The 19,454-nt window shown below is 39.5% G+C and overlaps 3 protein-coding genes across 3 annotated transcripts; 1 reads left to right on the plus strand and 2 right to left on the minus strand.

The window, feature by feature from the left end:
• Positions 1 to 2,060: 2,060 nt before the first annotated feature.
• Positions 2,061 to 5,538, plus strand: LOC111448759 (aspartic proteinase-like protein 2). Its single transcript, XM_023088487.1, has 10 exons — positions 2,061 to 2,443; positions 2,849 to 2,978; positions 3,095 to 3,345; positions 3,424 to 3,651; positions 3,750 to 3,912; positions 4,053 to 4,126; positions 4,223 to 4,316; positions 4,467 to 4,533; positions 4,635 to 4,706; positions 5,095 to 5,538. The coding sequence occupies exons 1-10, from the start codon at positions 2,202 to 2,204 to the stop codon at positions 5,265 to 5,267; spliced, it is 1,494 nt and encodes a 497-aa protein (XP_022944255.1). The 5' UTR covers positions 2,061 to 2,201; the 3' UTR covers positions 5,268 to 5,538.
• Positions 5,539 to 7,665: 2,127 nt separating this feature from the next.
• LOC111448762 (lysosomal Pro-X carboxypeptidase-like) lies at positions 7,666 to 11,097 on the minus strand. The gene is made up of 9 exons (XM_023088490.1): positions 10,641 to 11,097; positions 10,384 to 10,570; positions 10,180 to 10,313; positions 9,875 to 9,987; positions 9,548 to 9,791; positions 8,573 to 8,725; positions 8,314 to 8,393; positions 8,037 to 8,086; positions 7,666 to 7,960 (listed from the first exon to the last, which is right to left on the minus strand). The coding sequence occupies exons 1-9, from the start codon at positions 11,025 to 11,027 to the stop codon at positions 7,824 to 7,826; spliced, it is 1,485 nt and encodes a 494-aa protein (XP_022944258.1). The 5' UTR covers positions 11,028 to 11,097; the 3' UTR covers positions 7,666 to 7,823.
• A 1,347-nt stretch (positions 11,098 to 12,444) lies between these two features.
• Positions 12,445 to 17,369, minus strand: LOC111448760 (lysosomal Pro-X carboxypeptidase-like). Its single transcript, XM_023088488.1, has 9 exons — positions 16,935 to 17,369; positions 16,672 to 16,858; positions 15,940 to 16,073; positions 15,580 to 15,692; positions 15,267 to 15,510; positions 14,234 to 14,386; positions 14,065 to 14,144; positions 13,929 to 13,978; positions 12,445 to 12,755 (listed from the first exon to the last, which is right to left on the minus strand). The coding sequence occupies exons 1-9, from the start codon at positions 17,325 to 17,327 to the stop codon at positions 12,619 to 12,621; spliced, it is 1,491 nt and encodes a 496-aa protein (XP_022944256.1). The 5' UTR covers positions 17,328 to 17,369; the 3' UTR covers positions 12,445 to 12,618.
• Positions 17,370 to 19,454: the final 2,085 nt, after the last annotated feature.

Consider the following 19,454-nt stretch of genomic DNA (forward strand, 5'->3'; position numbering starts at 1 on the left):
CTTAATAAGGAGTCTTTTCCGAAAAATATATATATAGTGAGTGATTGGATTGTACTGTCGTGAATACAACAAGTCCGATCGCGAATTTTTAGTTTGAAATTCTATGGATTTGGTAATTTCTTATAAATTTAAATTCTAATTTTAAATAAAAAACACTAAATTCATGAAACTTGTAATTCAACCCTTTCATTTATTCATTTATTTTCATTTCTTTTTTTAGAACAGCGTTTTCTTTAATTTATTTATCCAATATAATCAAACATTTTCAACTCTAATAACGATAATATTGTATATTCTCAATTATTGTTATAATTTTTTATTTAAATAAAACAATTTAGTACTTTATGAAATATATAGAATAATTATTTTGGATATTATTTATTAAATAGTTCTTTCTCTCCCTCCACACACACATATATATATATAAAATCTCAAATATTATACGTGATTAATTATGACAATAATTTCAACTAATTTTAATACAAAATATTTGTGGGACAAATTTTGATAAATATTTTAGCTATTTGTACAAATTATTTTGAGATTTAATTATTTTGGTTTGTCAATTCATATGATTTATCCTTGAGAGTATTTTTTTAGTTTATTTTATTATATAAAATACGAATAAAAATAATTATTCACTGGGTACCCTAAATGGGGAATCAAGGTCAGTGATTCCCGGATAAAAAATTTATCTCGAATATTTAGTAGGGACAGAAACAAGGAAATGTATTTCCACCCGGACCCCATTCCCGACTTTCAATCTAGATATAATTAGTTAATCGACATTAAATTCATAATAATTTATTTTATTATTATAAAATTAATATTTTAGCATTAATTTTAATATATTAAGTATATGTTACATGTAATATGTTTATTGAGACATTTGACTCCAACCTCTAAATATGCGGAGATAGGAAATGGGACACGTGGATTAATCTCATAATTTTGTTAATTAAAAATATTTTTGGATTTTTTAAAAAATTTTTAAAATTAGTATTGAAATTTTAAATGTTTAAATGTAAAAGGAGGTTTCTATTATTTTAGCTAACGGATAAATCGAGCACTTGTGTAATCCAAATTTGTTCACCGAAACATTTGTTTTAGCGCCTTCTTACGAACCATTCCTTGTTGAGGATTATTGGGATTGGGAGTGTCCCACATTGGTTAATTTAGTGGAAGATCATGGGTTTATAAGTGAGGAATACTATCTTCATTGGTATGAGGCCTTTTGGGGAAGCCCAAAGCAAAGCCATGAGAGCTTATGCTCAAAGTGGACAATATCATACCATTGTGGAGAGTCGTGATTCCTAACATGGTATCAGAGCCATGCCCTAAACCTAACCATGCTAATAGAATCCTCAAATATCGAACAAAGAATGGCGAGCCTCGAAGGTGTAGTCAAAAGTGACTAAAGTGTCGAACAAATGGTGTACTTTGTTCGAGGGCTCCAGAGAAGGAGTCGAGCCTCAATTAAGGGGAGGCTATTCGAGAGCTCCATAAGCCTCAGGGGAGGCTTATAGTGTGCTTTGTTCGAGGGGAGGATTGTTGAGGATTATTGGGATTGGGAGTGTCCCACATTGGTTAATTTAGTGGAAGATCATGGGTTTATAAGTGAGGAATACTATCTTCATTGGTATGAGGCCTTTTGGGGAAGCCCAAAGCAAAGCCATGAGAGCTTATGCTCAAAGTGGACAATATCATACCATTGTGGAGAGTCGTGATTCCTAACATGGTATCAGAGCCATGCCCTAAACCTAACCATGCTAATAGAATCCTCAAATATCGAACAAAGAATGGCGAGCCTCGAAGGTGTAGTCAAAAGTGACTAAAGTGTCGAACAAATGGTGTACTTTGTTCGAGGGCTCCAGAGAAGGAGTCGAGCCTCAATTAAGGGGAGGCTATTCGAGAGCTCCATAAGCCTCAGGGGAGGCTTATAGTGTGCTTTGTTCGAGGGGAGGATTGTTGAGGATTATTGGGATTGGGAGTGTCCCACATTGGTTAATTTAGTGGAAGATCATGGGTTTATAAGTGAGGAATACTATCTTCATTGGACATCGACCGGATTGTGCCTCTCGATTGTTTTCCTCTTGTTCTCTTTGTCATTGTGTTCTGATGTTTGTCAATCTTCTGTTCTTGCTCTGTATTTGATCGGCTCGTTTGGCGGGTAATGAAATTTTAAGACGAGGGATTGAGCAATGGCCGCGATTGTTCGTATTGGAGCGTTGGTGGCCGTTGCGGTGGTGCTGATTCATGCTGCGACGGTTTCGTATGGATTTTCGGCGAAACTGACGCTGGAGAGGGCTTTTCCGACTAATCATGGCGTCGAAATGGTTCATCTCCGCGGTCGGGACCGGGCTAGACATGGTAGAATGTTGCAGTCTTCTGGTGGTGTCATTGATTTTCTTCTGTCCGGAACCTACGAACCGTATTACCTTGGGTAAGGAAAAGGAACGAATCTTTTTTTCCAATGTGTACTTTTAGTTTTCATTTGGAATGTTTGTTTACCTTTCTTATTTTGACGAGGTGTCTTAATTTTAGGATCATAATTGCGGTTTTATTCCTGATTGAATTGAAACTTTTAGTGAATGAGTTTGAATGGATGCTTTGTTGTTGAATTCTCAAATGAATGAACCTCTGGAAATATATCATACTTCTGGTATCTTGTGCCTAATATTTTCCCCTAATTTTAGTTTAAAAGAACCGATATATTTGTGTATCATCATGGCCAGTGCTCTTGAATTAATCTTTCAATATATTAGGTTCTTCACTTTCTTATTGCATTAATTACATTAGTTGTTCTCATTATCTTGGTTTGAACGAATTTTTTGTGGTTCTCTCACAGGCTTTATTACACTAAAGTGCAACTAGGTAATCCTCCAAAGGATTTCTATGTACAGATTGATACTGGAAGTAATATTTTGTGGGTTTGTTGCAACTCTTGCATTGGCTGCTCAGAGACTGGTGCGCTCCAGGTGATTTCGTGTTATATAAGTTTTGAGCTCGTTTTAAACCGGTGGCATTGTCTGTCACCTAAACCCCAACCCTTTTGCTGCTACATATTTTCAATTCATTTGTTTTTTCCTCACAGGTTGAGCTCAATGTCTTTGATCCTGGTAACTCATCAACAGCTTCTTTGGTCTCTTGTTCAGACAAAATATGTACTCCTGGGGTTGTATCCTCCGACTCTTCCTGTTTTGGCCAGACCAATCAGTGTGCTTTTGCCTTGCAATACGGCGATGGAAGTGAAACATCAGGCTATTTTGTTATAGACAAGATGCGTCTTAATGTGGTAGGTAATGGTCATGATACTTCGAATCCTTCAGCTTCAGTTGTGTTTGGGTGAGTTTATGCTTCATTCCAAAACTAACTCTCCTAATTCTATGTTCTTGGTCACAACTCACATCATTTGTTAAACAGGTGTAGCACATCACAGACTGGAGATTTAACTAAGTCAGACAAGACAGTTGATGGAATCTTTGGATTTGGGCAACGGGATTTGTCTGTAATTTCTCAACTGTCATCACGAGGATTAGCTCCAAAAGTGTTCTCTCACTGCTTGAACGGAGATGATAGTGGTGGGGGAATATTGGTTCTTGGTGAGATTTTGGATCCAAATGTTGTTTATACTCCTCTAGTCCCATCACAGTATGTTCTTCATTTCCCATCAATATCTCATCCATTTTCGTTTGGTTAAACTTATTCGAGTCTGAAAGTGTGTGGTTTCTGATTGTTGTTGGGTTCAGGTCTCATTATAACTTGAATCTGCAAAGCATCTCCGTTAATGGTCAAGTATTACCTATCAATCCGGCTCTCTTTGCAACAGCAAGTGGCCAAGGAGCCATAATTGACTCTGGCACTACCTTGGCATACCTTGCAGAAGAAGCTTACGACATTTTTATTGTTGCCGTGAGTCTTACTTTCAGATGAGTTCATTATGATGCTTCATTGTTCATACTGTTATATATGTTATTTTCCATTATGGGATGGTTGAAGTAGACACGATCCTTGAATAGCTTTATTTCTCACTCATTTTCCTAAAAACTCAGATCACGAACACAATTTCAAAATCGACTCAGTCTTTTAACTTCAAGGGAAATCAGTGTTATTTAACCTCCTCCAGGTTGATTTAATTGACAATCTACATTTCTGTTTGAAGTTAATGTTTACCATGAGGAGGAATTTGACTCATCATTTTTGTCTTTGGGTATAATATCAGTATCTCTGATATATTTCCTCAAGCAAGCTTTAACTTCGCCGGCGGGGCATCGTTGTTATTGAGACCCCAAGACTACCTCATACAACAATTCATTGTAAGTCTATAGCTTTCACTTCATTGTCTGGACATTTACATTTCCATAGTAGTTACGGGAGCATTAAAGATAACACTTTTAGACATATACTTTGGTTGATCTAACTTTTATCCTGGTTTGGAATTGGGTTTGACAAAAGTTTCATTACAGGGTGATAATGTTGTTTGGTGCGTTGGTTTCCAGAAAATTCAAGGTCAAGGGGCTACAATTTTAGGAGGTGAGTTCAGAAATCATATATATATATAGGTAAAGTAAATGTTTATTTGTCAACCATTTTCTATCCTGAAATACTGACACTGCAGCTCACTTTTTTGGCAGACCTTGTTCTGAAAGACAAAATCTTCGTTTATGATTTAGCTAATCAACAAATTGGATGGACAAACTTTAACTGTGAGTTTCCATCGTTCTTGTAAGAGCCTAAGTTCACCATTAGCAGATATTATCCTTTGTGGACTACCTTTCGAGCTTCTCCTCAAAGTTTTTAAGACGCGTCTCTTGAAGGAGAGGTTTACACACCCTTGTAAAAAATGCTTCGTTCTCCTCTCTAATGATATTTGATGTTTGACAAGGTTTTCGTAGAGTAAAATATAATTCAACCATTCTTATTAAAACTGAGTTTCATTCACTTTTGATCGTGTTCATTCAACTTGCTACTTTAGATCATGGTTCACTGGTAGTCGTCTTTGGGTCTATTTGGATGGACTTTCTAAATACTTAAAAACATTTTTTTTTCAGTTAAAAACACATTTTTAAGCACTAAAAATTTTCTCCATATTAGGTGCAATGTCAATAAATGTTTCTACAACTACCAGGACCTCAAAGAGTGGTTTGAAAGCTCAAGTCAGTGATGGTGGCTCTGTGGGGAATCAGCCCGACAGACTTGTTCTACACTTGAGCATTCTTGTATTCTTTGTTCACTTATCCATCTTCACCAGCTTCCTCAACTCATAAGGTGCCACTCTTTCACTAAACTAAATTTGTGTATAATATTCAGTTATTATACATCGAGCCGACGAAGTTCTGTTTGTGGTGCTGCTGTGCATCTGAGCTCGTCTTCTCAATTTTTTCCTTTTCCCATTGTTTTTTGGGATTAATATTATATACTTTCAAATGAATTGGTCTCAGCTGCGTTGTAAATTTCTTTTATGAACTAGTTGGTTCTATAGAAGTTTAATTTATACGAGCTCATACTTGTTGATCTGAATCTCCTTGTGTTACACAGTTGCAGATCCAATGTACTTTGGACTCTGAAATTTATGCTTTTCCACATTAATACTTTTGATTTCGACGACATGTTTGGTCGTTGAAGTTTGAATTTTGAATTTTGAATTTGATTTCTTAACTGTTAACGTTGTAAAGGCCTATTGGCTCATTTTTGTGTTCATATTGGACCACGTACAAAAGTTCTGCCACTTTGGGCTAGCCCAATTAACAATTGTTCTTCACAAAAATATAATTTTAAATAAAAAATAAAAAATAAAAAAGTGCTTAAAAAAAGTCCTAAAATGCAATGGTAGTTATTGATATTGATGTTCACCGATCTAGCAGGAAAGACTTCCACATCTCTAATCCCGACGAAATCGTTAAATTGATATGAACGTTGTAAACATCTAGCTCAAGAGATTGGTAGACAAAATGTTGTAAAATCTATACGATAAATTGATATGAGAATTTAAATTAGTTCAAATAGATAAATCGATATGAACATGATTCATTTTAATCACAAATGAATGCGCTCCCGAAAAAATGATAACGAGTTTGGTCAAACATTACGAACCTTAGTTTGTGGGGGCAGCAAAAGGGTTGGGCCAAAAATTGACCGCACGGAAGCGTGGTGTATGCAGCCATCATTGCATTGAAGTTTCTGGCTCCAAAAAAGTTGGTGAGTTTCTGAGTATATTTCTGGCTTCCAAGTTCTCAACTTAGTGGGATCAGTAACAACATGCTCTTATCCTGTCATTTTCACAACAAAATATGTACCTACTGTCACTTTCTCAACTAACTTTTGTGGGTAAAAAAAAGGGATTTTTAATCTTCCTTTTATTCTTGACCGGGAGTAGAATTAGGGTCGGTTTAATATGACTTTTAAGCGCTTAAAAAGACGTTTAAAAAGTTATTTCAAATAGGTCGTTCATTGTTAGTGTATGTCTCAGCTTTTATTCTTTCCTTCTCGGTTGTAAATCCGAGACGAGAGTAGAATTAGAATCAGTTTAAAATGACTTTTTAAGTGCTCAAAAATATGTTCTTAAATTAGTTAAAACGAACTCTTTTACGTAGTTCGCACTTGACTCTAGCATTTAGCATTAGAGGAGCTTAACCCAAAACCCTTTTTTTTTTAAGTGATTTTTTTTGGTAGAGGCATCTTGATTATTTGAAGTGATAAAGAATGGGGTGCATTTGGACTGACAATATTCTTTGAGATGATGGCTCATGGGTTCTTAGAAGATGGCTGTTTTGTAAGCCAATTCTAGGACAGAATGAAGTGGGGGTTGAATTAGAACAGGATAAGAAAAACACATCAACAACTTTGGCTTCTGTTCTTCAGTGGAGCTCTGCAATTATGATCCTCTTGCATGCTGTTGGAACCACTTTGTGAGGTTGTCATCAACTTTAAATATCTTTCTTACATCATTCCTCCATGTAGTGATTCAAATCTAGCAGATCCCTTTTGAGTTTTTCTTCGAAGTTTTTAAAACGCGTATGCTAGGGAGAGATTTTCATATCCTTATAAAGGTGTCTCGTTCTCCTTCCCAACCAATGTGGGATCTCACAATCCACTCCTTTCGGGGCCCAATGTCCTCGTTGTCACTCGTTTCTTTCTCTAATCAATGTGGGGCCCCCAATCCACTCTCCTTTGAGGCTCAACGTCCTTGCTGGCACACCGCCTCGTGTCCACTCCTTTTGGGGCTCAGCCTCTTCGTTGGCATAACGCCCGGTGCCTAGCTCTGATACCATTTGTAACGACCCAAATCCACTGCTAGCAGATATTGTACTCTTTGGGTTTTCTCCCTTCAAAGTTTTTAAAATACGTCTGTAAAGTAGAGGTTTCCACACCCTTATAAAGGGTGTTTCGTTCTCCCCCAACTAATGTGGGATCTCACATAATAAACCCAAATTAAAAGTTCAAGAATCGTATGTTTATCCAGAACTCTTTAAAGTTAGACACAAACCTAAACATTCAGATACCGATAATCAATTGATTTGGTTTCATGAGTCATCCTCCAACAAGAAACACCCATTAAAAATAGTGGAATAGTTGACTTGCTTGTGGTCATGTTTCTTCAAGTGGCAAGTAAAGGACACTTTCAACACTATCTTCTACACAATCATTTTCTTATGTTGTTCCAAGTAGGGAAGAAGAGAAAGGGCACCACCACCATTTATTAAGAGTCTTTCATAACTCTGAAAAGGGCTTTTCACCACATTCTTTGATGGATTCAATACAAGTTCATAAATTTATGTTCAAAGTAGGGTGCCCCTTCATCACCCTTTTCGTGTTCTTTTTAGCTATTGTTTAGACTCCTTAAGATCAGCATAGTACTTCCTCATCCATTCTTTAATGATGCTAACTTCTGTTTCTCTTTGTTTCACTAACCACTGTGGATCGGTTTCATTTGCCCGTAAAATGTCCAAACAATGGGACCCTGAAAAACAAACATGTGTAGTTACAATTTTATGACTATGAATCAAAGAGGGAAAGGAATAAGAGAAGACTGTTACCGTTGGCTGTATGAACTGCAAGGAGACTGTCTGATAAGCTTTGCAATACTCTGTATTCACAAGAAAGGGGAGAGAGGGATGAGATTGATCTTAACCATTTCTGTAACAGCTCAAGTCCACCGCTAGCAGATATTATCCTATTTGGGCTTTTTCTTTTGGGCTTCTCCTCAAAATTTTAGAATGCGTATACTAGAGAGAGGTTTCCACACCCTTGAAAAGAATGCTTCGTTCCCCTCTTCAACCAATGCGGGAGCTAACAATTTCAAAATCCTCTTACCCGCCACTGCTATAAGGATCTTTGAGTCCATTGGAGAAAATGATGTTGCTGCCAAATCTCTGAAGGTGGAGTTTTATGTCCTGTAATTTGAATGGAGATAAGAAAGAGCGGAGAAATCGAAATATTTTTTGTTTAACGAAACACGTAGGCTCGTCTAATAACTATTTTGTTTTTGTTAAAGAAGGCTGAAAAGTTACCAAAAACTTGGGAGAAAGAGGATGATTTAAAAAATGAAAGAGAGAAATGGTTGAGTGCATACATTGCCACCATAATAGGTGGTGACCCAGTGAGGCCTGGGAGAGACGCCGTATAACTGATTGCAGTGATTTATGAAGCTTCTAAGGTCAAAAGTGTATGGTGGAAACATAGTATCATTGTCTGTGCCTATTGGCATCACCATCTCACTGCATTTCTGGAGTATACAGAAGCTACTTCAATGTACAAATAATCATAATCATAATCTTCACATAGATGCACAAATAAAAAGTGAAAAATCCTATTAAACTTCTTCTTTTCTTTTGGGAATATAACAAATATGTGAATCAGATAGCATTCTTCGGTTTAGTTGTGAGATTTCATATCGGATGGGAAGGAGAATGAAACATTCTTTATAAAGGTGTGAAAACCACTCCATAGTAGACACGTTTAAAAAACCTTGAGGGAAAACCCGAAAGCGAAAGTCCAAAAAGGAGAATATCTGCTAGTGGTGGGCTTGGTCTGTTATAAATGGTATAAGAGCTAGGTTATTAGGTAGTGTGCTAACGAGGACGCTTAGCCCTGAAGGGGGTGGACACCGGGTGATGTGCTAGCGAAGACGCTAGGCCCTAAAGGGGAGTAGATTGTGAGACTCCACATTGATTGGAGAGAGAAATGAGTACTAGCGAGGAGGTTGGCCCCAAAGGGGGTGGATTGTGAGATCCCACATCGATTGGAGAGGGAAACGAGCGCCTGCGAGGACACTAGGCCTTGAAGGGAGTGGATTGTGAGATCTCACGTCGGTTGAGGAGGAGAACGAAGCATTCTTTATAAGGGTGTGGAAAACTCTCCCTAGCAAACGCGTATCGGGTGAGGAGAAGAACAAAGCATTCTTCATAAGGGTGTGGAAACCTCTCCCTAGCAAACGCGTTTTAAAAGCTTCGAGGAGAAATCCGAAAAGGAAAAGTCCAAAAAGGACAATATCTGCTAACGATGTGTTTGGACGGTCATTCATTGATGTCTTCGATAAAAGATTTACCTGCCATCTCCAACCGACATCGGTCTCAGTTTCATTTTTGGGCTCAAGATTGTAGCAGGATAGCTTTCCTTCATAACCAAAAACACCTGCAGCTATTTTGCCAAGAGTCCCACTTCCAGAAGAAGCTCCATCAATACCATCACAGATTCTAGTGACCGGATATCTTGGTGGTTGGTTGTATTGGGCTGCACCCGCATACATAGACCACAAGTAGTCTTCCAGCTGAGAGTAACTATTCAGAGGACTACAACAACAAACCAAATGGATATGAAAACTACAACTTTCTTCAACTTCATCAAATTTAGATATGGAAAGCCATTCTAATACCTGCATGTTTTGAACTCCTTGCTAAGGATGGAAAGGCCATTATCCTTAGAAGCAATAGCTTCCATTTCGGACCACGAATCTCGAATAGTTTCATAGCAACTCTCACTAACTTCCTGCAAATTCATTAACACTTTATCCCATATTGGTTGGAGAGGAGAACGAAACACCATTTATAAGGGCATGGAAACCTTTCCCTAGCAGACGCGTTCTAAAGCCGTGAGGGGAAGCCCAAAGAGGATAAAAGGCCTCGGTGTTACAAAAACATTAAAACTTGAAATAGATGATGAATGATTCTAGTATCTTACTCTAAAATCCTTGGTGGCAATAGAATAGTATCCATTATGTGGCGTGATATCGTCGAAGTAAAGAATCGGGGCCGAAGATGCCAGAGCTCCAAGTGCAACATGAGGATATTTCAGACGGAACCATGCAGCCAACACTAGATACATAATGTTATATTACATGCCAATGCAATAGAGTTGGAAGATTTTGAATGAGAAGTTACTTACTTCCTCCATATGACCCACCAAGGACAATTACAGGACAATCTTTAGCATGTAACTTCTTTTTCAAATATATAAGAACAGCTGCATAATCTGCTATCGCTTGAGCCGAGTTGAAATAGCCTAGAGTGCTAGCGTTCTTAAGTGCTTCTTGCCTTGATCCAAAAGGTATTGATTTCCCATAATATCGATGCTAACAACAACACAAGTCTTATGCCATAAGAAAATTACATAAAAGTTCTAAAGTAGATGTAATTCCATACCTCAATATAAACAAGAAGAGCACCAAATTGAAGAGCATTATCAGTCATGAACCCTATAGCGTTCAAATCTCCTTCAAGTGGCCCTTCAGCGCCCAAGTAGGCAAGAATTGGAGCACTAGAATTTGCGCCGCCCCAATACTTAAAGTTGATTATATATCTATGAGGGAAGCGTGTGTAGCTCTCAGGCTTGTAGTTGAAGTGATCCAACGTTTGGTTGTAATAAAATGTCTTGAAATCATCGGAAACAGGTGAAGCTTTAGCATTAGGAAGAAAGGTTCTGCTAAATGGACTTAGCCTTGGGATTCTATACTGTGTTGCAGTGACAGAGGTTGAGAGGATGAGAAGTATAAAAGGAAACCATGGGGATGAAAGCATGGGGAAGCTCATGGTAGGTTGTTTGCTTTGGTGTTGCTTGGACTTGGTTTGAGACAGCCAAGAGGTCCTTTATATAACAAAAACTTTCCCAAGTTTGTTCTGATTTTCGAACAGATATTGATAATATTGGTGAAGGTATTATTTAAGGTATTTGAAACCAAATAATTATTTCATCTTTCTTTGGTGTCCATTAAAGTTTGGATTGCAAATCATCCACAGACCATAAGCACCACGTTGAAGCCAGTGGAATTGTGGACTTGATTTGATTGCCGGCAAGAAAGTTGTAGAGCTTTCATCTGCATGACATGCTTTTAAGTGCCAGATAAAGACACTATGAGATTCCACATCTATATATGAGATTCCACGTCGGTTGGAGAGGGGAATGAAGTATTTCTTATAAGGGTGTGGAAACCTCTCCCTAGTAAACACGTTTTAAAACCGTAAGGTTGACGGCGATATGTAATGGGCCAAAGAGGAAAATATTTGCTAGCGGCGGGCTTGGGTTGTTACAAATGGTATTAGAGCCAGATATCGAGCGGTGTGCTAGCGAGGACGCTGGCCCCAAAGGGGGTGTGGATTGTGAGATCCCACGTTGATTGGAGAGGGGAACGAAGCATTTGTTATAAGGGTGTGGAAACCTCTCCCTAGTAGACGCGTTTTAAAACTGTGAGGCCGACGGTGATACGTAGCCAAAGCAGATAATATTTGTTAGTGGCGGGCTTGAGCTGTTACAAATGGAATTAGAGCTAGACACCGGGCGGTGTGTAGCGAGGACGTTGGATAAGGGATTGTGAGATCCCACATCGGCTGGAGAGGGAAACGAAACATTCCTTATAAAGGTGTTGAAACTTCTTCCTAGTAAACACATTTTAAAACTGTGAGGCTGACGATACGTAACGGACCCAAGTTGACAATATCTGCTAGCGGAGGGCTTGGATTGTTACAAATAGTATCAGAGCCAAACACCGGGGGGTGTTCCAGCAAGGACGTAGGGCCCCCAAGGGGGGTGAATTGTGAGATCTTACATCAGTTGGAGAGGGGTACGAAGCATTACTTATAAGTGTATGGAAACCTCTCCCTAGTAAACGAGCTTTAAAACCGTGAGGTTGACGCCGATACGTAACGGGTCAAAGCGGACAATATCTGCTAAAGGCGGCTTTGAGCTATTACAAATGGTAGTAGGGAGCCAGATACTGTGCGATATGCTAGTGAGGATGCTAGACCTCCAAGGAGGGTGGATTGTGAGATCCCACATCGATTGGAGAGAAGAACGAAACTTTCCTTATAAGGGTGTGGAAACCTCTCCCTAGTAGGCGCATTTTAAAACCGTGAGGCTGACGGTAATACGTAACGGACTAAAGCAAACAATATCTGCTAAATGCGGCCGTTAGTTTTAGAATAGTTTGAGAAAAGTGAAGTAAAATAAAAATGGTAAAAACCCCAACCTAGAAAAGGTTAAAGAGAGGATGGAAAGTAGAGCAGAAGAGACAATAAGAATATTCTCATTCTTTGATGGGATCACATATGATGCCTTTTATTCTCTTTTGTGTAGAAATTACTGTTTATAAACTATAATGCCTTCCCCAATCACCATCACTGCTTTCTATTTGTTGTAGTTCACCAAATCTGCATAATATCTATTGAACCATTCCTTAATGATACCAACCTCAGTCTTCCTTTGTTTCACCAACCATTCCGGATCCATTTTATTCGCACTTAGGATGTCTAAGCAATGAGACCCTACATAATTCAAAATGTATTAATTACAATAAAAAAATGGATGCACCCCTAAATTTTGTGAGATGCCACGTCGGTTGAGCAGGACAACAGAACATTCTTTATAAGGGTGTGGAAACCTCTTTTTAGTAGACGCATTTTAAAAACATTGAGGGAAAGCCCAAAGAGGAAAATATTTGCTAGAGGTGAGCTTGGGCTGTTATAAATGGTATTAGAGCCAGACACCGGGCGATGTGCCGCCGAGGAGGCTGAGCCTCAAAGGACCTGGATTGTGGGATCCCACATCGGTTGGAGAGGAGAACGAAACATTTTTTTATAAGGGTGTGGAACCTCTCCTTAGCAGACGCGTTTTAAAAACGTTGAGGGACAACCCGAAATGGAAAGCCCAAAGAGGACAATATCTGCTAGAGGTGAGCTTGGACCGTTACAAATGGTATCAAAGCTAGACATCGTACGATGTGCTAGTGAGGAGGCTGAGTCTCAAAGGGGGTGGAATGTGAGATCCCGCATCGATTAGAGAGGAGAACGAAACATGTTTTATAAGGGTGTGGAACCTCTCCCTAGCAGACGCGTGCTAAAACCTTGAGGGAAAGCTCGAAAGGGAAAGCCCAAAGAGAACAATATCTGCTAGAAGTGAGCTTGGGCCGTTACAAATGGGATCAGAGTTAGACACCGAATGATGTACCAGCGAGGAGGCTGAGCCTCAAAGAGCTTAGATTGTCAAATCCCACATCGGTTGGAGAGGAGAACGAAACATTTTTTGTAAGGGCGTGGGACCTCTCCCTAATAGACACGTTTTAAAAACCTTGAGGGAAAGCCCAAAGAGGACAATATTTGCTAGAGGTGAGCTTGGGCTGTTACAAATGGTATCAGAGCTAGACACCGGCGATGTGCCAGCAAAGAGGTTGAGCCTCAAAGGGCTTGGATTGTGAGATCCCAAATCGGTTGGAGAGGAGAACAAAACATTATTTATAAGGGTGTGGAAACCTCTCTCTAGCAGACATGTTTTAAAAACCTTGAGGGAAATCCCGAAAGGGAAAGCCCAAAGAGGACTACATTTGCTAGCGGTGGTGGGCTTGATGTAGTATATTTTTGAAATTTTTTGTGGCAACAAACTAAATCAGGAATGGCATGAGAATGAAGAACTTGCATAACACGAAGAGGTTAAAGCATTACCATGAGTTGTATACACAGCTGGGAGAGTGTCTGATATATTGTGTAGTACCCTATAGAGTCAAAGAGAGAGACCATCAAGAACAAGTAAGGGAAATCATCTTTATTTGTTAATAAATTGGGTTTACTATATGCTTACCCGCCAATGCTATAAGGATCTTTGAGTCCATTGGAAAAAATAATGTTGCTACCAAATCTTTGAAGGATGAGATGTAAATCCTAAAAGAAAATAAAATAGAATGAAGTAAGTAATTCTTGCAAATAAGGAAATTGTTTGGTGTTCTAAAGGAAATAATTGAAATGCATACATGGCCTCCATAATAGGTGGTAACCCAATGAGGCCTGGGAGGAACACCGTATGATCGATTGCAGTGAATGGTGAAGCTTTCAAGATCAAAAGTGTATGGTGGGAACATAGTATCATTGTCTGTGCTTATTGGCATCACCATCTCACTGCATCTCTGAGTAAAAGAATCAACTTTTCAAGTAATATAAACAAATTTTGAAGTATTTTCCTTTTTCTTGAAGGGTTTAAGACGCGTCTGTTAGGGAGAGGTTTCCACGCCCTTATAAGAAATATTTCGTTCTCCTCACCAACCGATGTGGTATCTCCCAATTCACCCCCTTTGGAGCCCAGTGTCCTTGCTGGCACTCGTTCCCTTCTCCAATCGACATGGGACCCCCGATCCACTCCTTTTGGGGCCCAACGTCCTTGCTAACACACCGCCTTGTTTCCACCTGCCTTCAGGGCTCAACCTTCTCGTTAGCATATTGTCCGATGTTTGGCTCTGATACTATTTGTAACGCCCAAGTCCACCGCTAGCAGATATTGTCTTCTTTGGGTTTTCCCTTTCAGGCTTCTCCTCAAGGTTTGTAAAACCCATCTACTAGGGAGAGAGTCTAGCCCTACTCCAATCAGTGTCTCGCACTAGGGTCCCACATTGACTGGAGAATGGAACGAGTGTCAGCGAGGACGCTGGACCCCGAATGGGGTGGATTGTGAGATACTACATCGGTTAGGGAGGAGAACGAAACATTTTTTATAAGGGTGTGAAACCCTCTCTTTAGCATACGCGTCTTAAACCCTTGAGGGAAAGCCCAAAAGGAAAAGTCCAAAGAAAACCATATTTACTAGCGGTGAGCTTGAGCCGTTACATCAAAAGAGACCATTAGGGAAACCTATCAAATCTACTTACAAAGTTTCCTTTCTTCTTTTCCATAAAATCTTATTGATAGCAATACGAAACCGATTTAAATCTCGTAGTGATCAATTCCGTGTAAGCAAAATAGATATGAGTATCAGAGGGCTCTTATTTGGCTAATGTGATTAAGACATCTTACCTGCCATCGCCATCCTACATCAGTTTCAGTAGCATTTCTGGGCTCATTAATATAACAGGAGAGCTTTCCTCTATAAGCAAATACACCAGCAGCTATTTTGCTGAGTATTCCATTTCCAGAATAAGTTCCATCAATGGCACCACAGATTCTGTTCACTGGATATTTTGCTGGGTGGTTGTATTGGGCTGCACTCGCATACACGGACCACAAGTAGTTTTCCAGCTCTGTGGAACTTCTTAAAGGACTAGAAAATTAAAAAAAAAACATGTTAAGTTCACTTCATTGAATTTGGACAAGAGAGCAATTTCGTTACCTGCATGTTTTGAACTCTTTGTCAAGAATGGAAAGGCCATTGGGTTGAGAGGCAACTGTTTCTATTTCAGACCATGACTCCCTAATAGTTTGGTAGCAAGCCTGACTGACTTCCTGTTAGGATCGCACAACAACGCACACACTCGATCAAGATGAACACAAGAACAACGAAGAGGAATATTGGCTAAAATATATGGAACGAAGAAAGTAAATCTTGAAAGTACTGTCTAATGGGTATATATATATGATCTCAGCTTACTAAATATAGATTTAAGAGATTTAACCGAAATATAATCTATCAAATATATCAAATTTTTATGAAATATTTATCATATATATCTCAGAAATATCAGCATCTTACTCTAAAATCCTTGGTGACAACAGCATAGTATCCATTTCGCGGTGTGATATCATCGAAGTAAAGAATTGGAGCTGAAGATGCGAGAGCTCCTAGTGCCACATGAGGATATTTAAGACGGAACCATGTAGCCAACACTGTTAACAAAAAAAAAAATATTTTGTGATATTCCACGTTGGTTGGAGAAGAGAACGAAACACCCTTTATAAGGGTGTGGAAACCTTTCACTAGCAGACACGTTTTAAAAACCTTGAGGGGAAGGCCGAAAGGACAAGTCCAAAGAGGACAATATCTGCTAGCGGTGGACATGGGCAATTACAAATGGTATCAGAGTCAGACACCGGACGATGTGCCAGCGAGGAGGTTGTTCCCCAAAGGGGGTAGACACGAGGCAGTGTGCCAATAAGGACGTTGGGCCCTGAAAGGGGGTGGATTTGGTGGAGATCTCACATCGATTGGAGAAAGGAACGAGTGCCAGCGAGGACACTGGGCCCTTAAGTGGGGTGGATTGTGATATCTCACATTAGTTGGGGAGGAGAACGAAACACCCTTTATAAGGGTGTGGAAACCTTTTCCTAGCAGACACGTTTTAAAAACCTTGAGGGGAAGCTCGAAAGGGAAAGCCCACAGAGGACAATATCTGCTAACGGTGGGCCCGGGTCGTTACACATTTACATGTCCTGTTAGGTACTAAATATTAAAAAATTCGAGGACTTTGAATGAGAAACTACTTACTTCCTCCATATGATCCACCAATAACAATCACAGGAGAATAATTAGCATTAAACTCCTTTTTTACATGTATAAGAACGGCTGCATAATCTGCTATTGCTTGCGCTGAGTTAAAATATCCAAGAGTGCTTGCATTTCTTAGTGCTTCTTTCCTTGATCCAAAAGGGATTGATTTTCCATAGTACCTATGCTGGTAAGATGAAGATCTTAGACCAAAACTACAAGACTCTAAAACAACAAAAAGGGATTAAAGAGTTAAACTTTACCTCAATATAAACTAGAAGAGCATTGAACTTAATGGCGTTATCTGTCATAAACCCAATACTATTCATAGCAGAATCTATTGGTGCTTCAGCGCCCAAGTAAGCAAGAATTGGAGCGCTTGAATTTGCACCACCCCAGTACTTGAAGTTAATTATGTATCTTTGAGGGAATGTTCCGTAACTTTCAGGTCTATAGCTGAAATGATCGAGTGTTTGTTTGTAATAAAATGTCTTGAAATCATTCGAAGGAGGTAATTCTAGAGCTTCGGAATGATGTAGAAACTTTTCACCCATAGGACTAAGCCTTGGGATTCTATACTGGAAAGAAGTGACAGAGCTTGAAAAAAAGAGAAGTAAAAATGGAATCCATGGGGAAGACAACATTGAAAACCTCATGCTTGTTATGATAATTTTTCAAGCTTTGTCATTTGTTGTAAAGAAAGCTTTATATAACAAAGGCTTTCCTTGTTTGAGTGTTTTTTTTATTACAAACTGAATTTAGTCTGACTGTGACATCCATGTTGGTTGGAGATGAGAAAGAAGCATTTTTAACAAGGGTATGGAAACCTTTTCTTAATAAACGCGTTTTAAAATCTTGAGGGAAAGTTCAGAAGAGAGCCCAAAGAGGATAATATCTATTACAAATGGTATTAGAGCTAGACACTGGGCTGTGTGCGAGCGAGGACGCTGGCCTTCAAGGGGGTGAATTGTGAGATCACACGTTGGTTGGAGAGGAAAACGAAGCATTCCTTATAAAGGTATGGAAACCTCTCCCTAGTAGACGCGTTTTAAAACCTTGAGGGGAAGTCTAGAAGGGAAAGCCCAAAGGAAGACAGTATCCGCTAGTGGTAGGCTTGAGATATTATAAATGGCATTAGAGCCCGACACCAAGTGGTGTGCCAATGAGAACTGGGCCCCCAAAGTGAGTGGATTGTGAGATCCCACATTGATTGGAGAGAGAAACGAAGCATTCCTTACAAGGGTGTGGAAACCTCTCCCTAATAAACGCGTTTTAAAACCTTGAGGGGAAGCCCAAAAGGGAAAGCCCAAAGAGAACCGTATCTGCTAATGGTAGGCTTGGCTGTTATAAATGGCATTAGAGCCAGACACCAAGTGGTGTGTCAATGAGAACGTTGGCCCCCCAATATGAATAGATTGTGAGATTCCATATTAGTTTGAGAGGGGAACGAAACATTCCTTTTAAAGGTGTGCAAACCTCTCTCTAATAGACGCATTTTAAAACCTTGTTTGGACTGTTACATTGACACAGAATAGTTATCAAACGGGTTAGCAACGAACTTCAACTTGTAATTGGTATTTAATAACATTAGTAGGTGAGACCAAGTGTGTGCCGTAACATCTAGAGAAAGCGAAATGCATTGACAAATAATAGCATTCCAGTTATTCAAATATCTAACAGTAAATATTGCCCATTTGGTAGCCCATATGGAATCAATGATGTAATATGGATTAAATAGTCTTCTATGAACTCGTTCAACTTTATGACTGACAAAATCAAAGTGGTGCAGTTATTGTTATTTTATTTAACAGGAAAGTAATTGGATGGCATCGTAATGTCAATGTATGAAAAAGAATCCTAAGAGATAAACTAACCTTGATTTCTCCTCCTACGTGAATATTACATGAATATGCTGCCAATGGAAGACAATTAGATATTTTAACACAAATAATATTGAAGATGAAAATATTGTATTTTTCCGAGAAACAAATAAAAACTAGAAGTGATGCTGACCTTAGGAGAAGTTAAATCGTTTCCTTTGGCATGTGTTTGTTTTTGAAATTCGATAGCGGTCATTAAACATCGACAACTATAGCAGTCTAAACCCACAACTAGAAGATATTGTCCTCTTTGGGCTTTCTCTTTCGAGGTTCCCCTCAAGTTTTTTAAAACGTGTCTACTAGAGAGAGGTTTCCACACCCTTAGGATGCTTCGTTCTCCTACCCAACCGATGCACGATCTCACAATTTACTCCCCCTTCGAGGCCTAGTGTCCTTGCTGGCACACCGCCTCATGTCCACTCCCTTCTCGTTTTCCTACCTAACCGATGCGGGATCTCACAGTTCACCCTCCTTCGGGGCCTAGTGTCCTCGCTGGTACTCCACCTCATGTCCACCCCTTCTCGTTTTCCTACCCAACCAATGCGGGATCTCACAATTCACCCTCATTCGGGACCTAGTGTCCTCGCTGGCACTCCGCCTCATGTTCACCCCTTCTCGTTTTCCTACCCAACCGATGCGGGATCTCACAGTTCACCCCCCTTCGGAGCCTAGTGTCCTTGCTGGCACACCGCCTCATGTCCACCCCCTTCAGGGTTGAGCCTCCTCGCTGGCACATTGCTCAGTGTAAGCTTTGATACCATTTGTGACAACTCAATCCCACCACTAGCATATACTGCCCTCTTTGCACTTTCCCTTTCAAGCTTCTCTTCAAGGTTTTTAAAATTCGTCTACTAGGGAGAGGTTTCCACACCCTTATAAAGAATGCTTCTTTCTCCTCCCCAA

This window comes from Cucurbita moschata, unplaced genomic scaffold, assembly GCF_002738365.1.
Source record: "Cucurbita moschata cultivar Rifu unplaced genomic scaffold, Cmos_1.0 Cmo_Scf00010, whole genome shotgun sequence".
Lineage (NCBI taxonomy): Eukaryota > Viridiplantae > Streptophyta > Magnoliopsida > Cucurbitales > Cucurbitaceae > Cucurbita > Cucurbita moschata.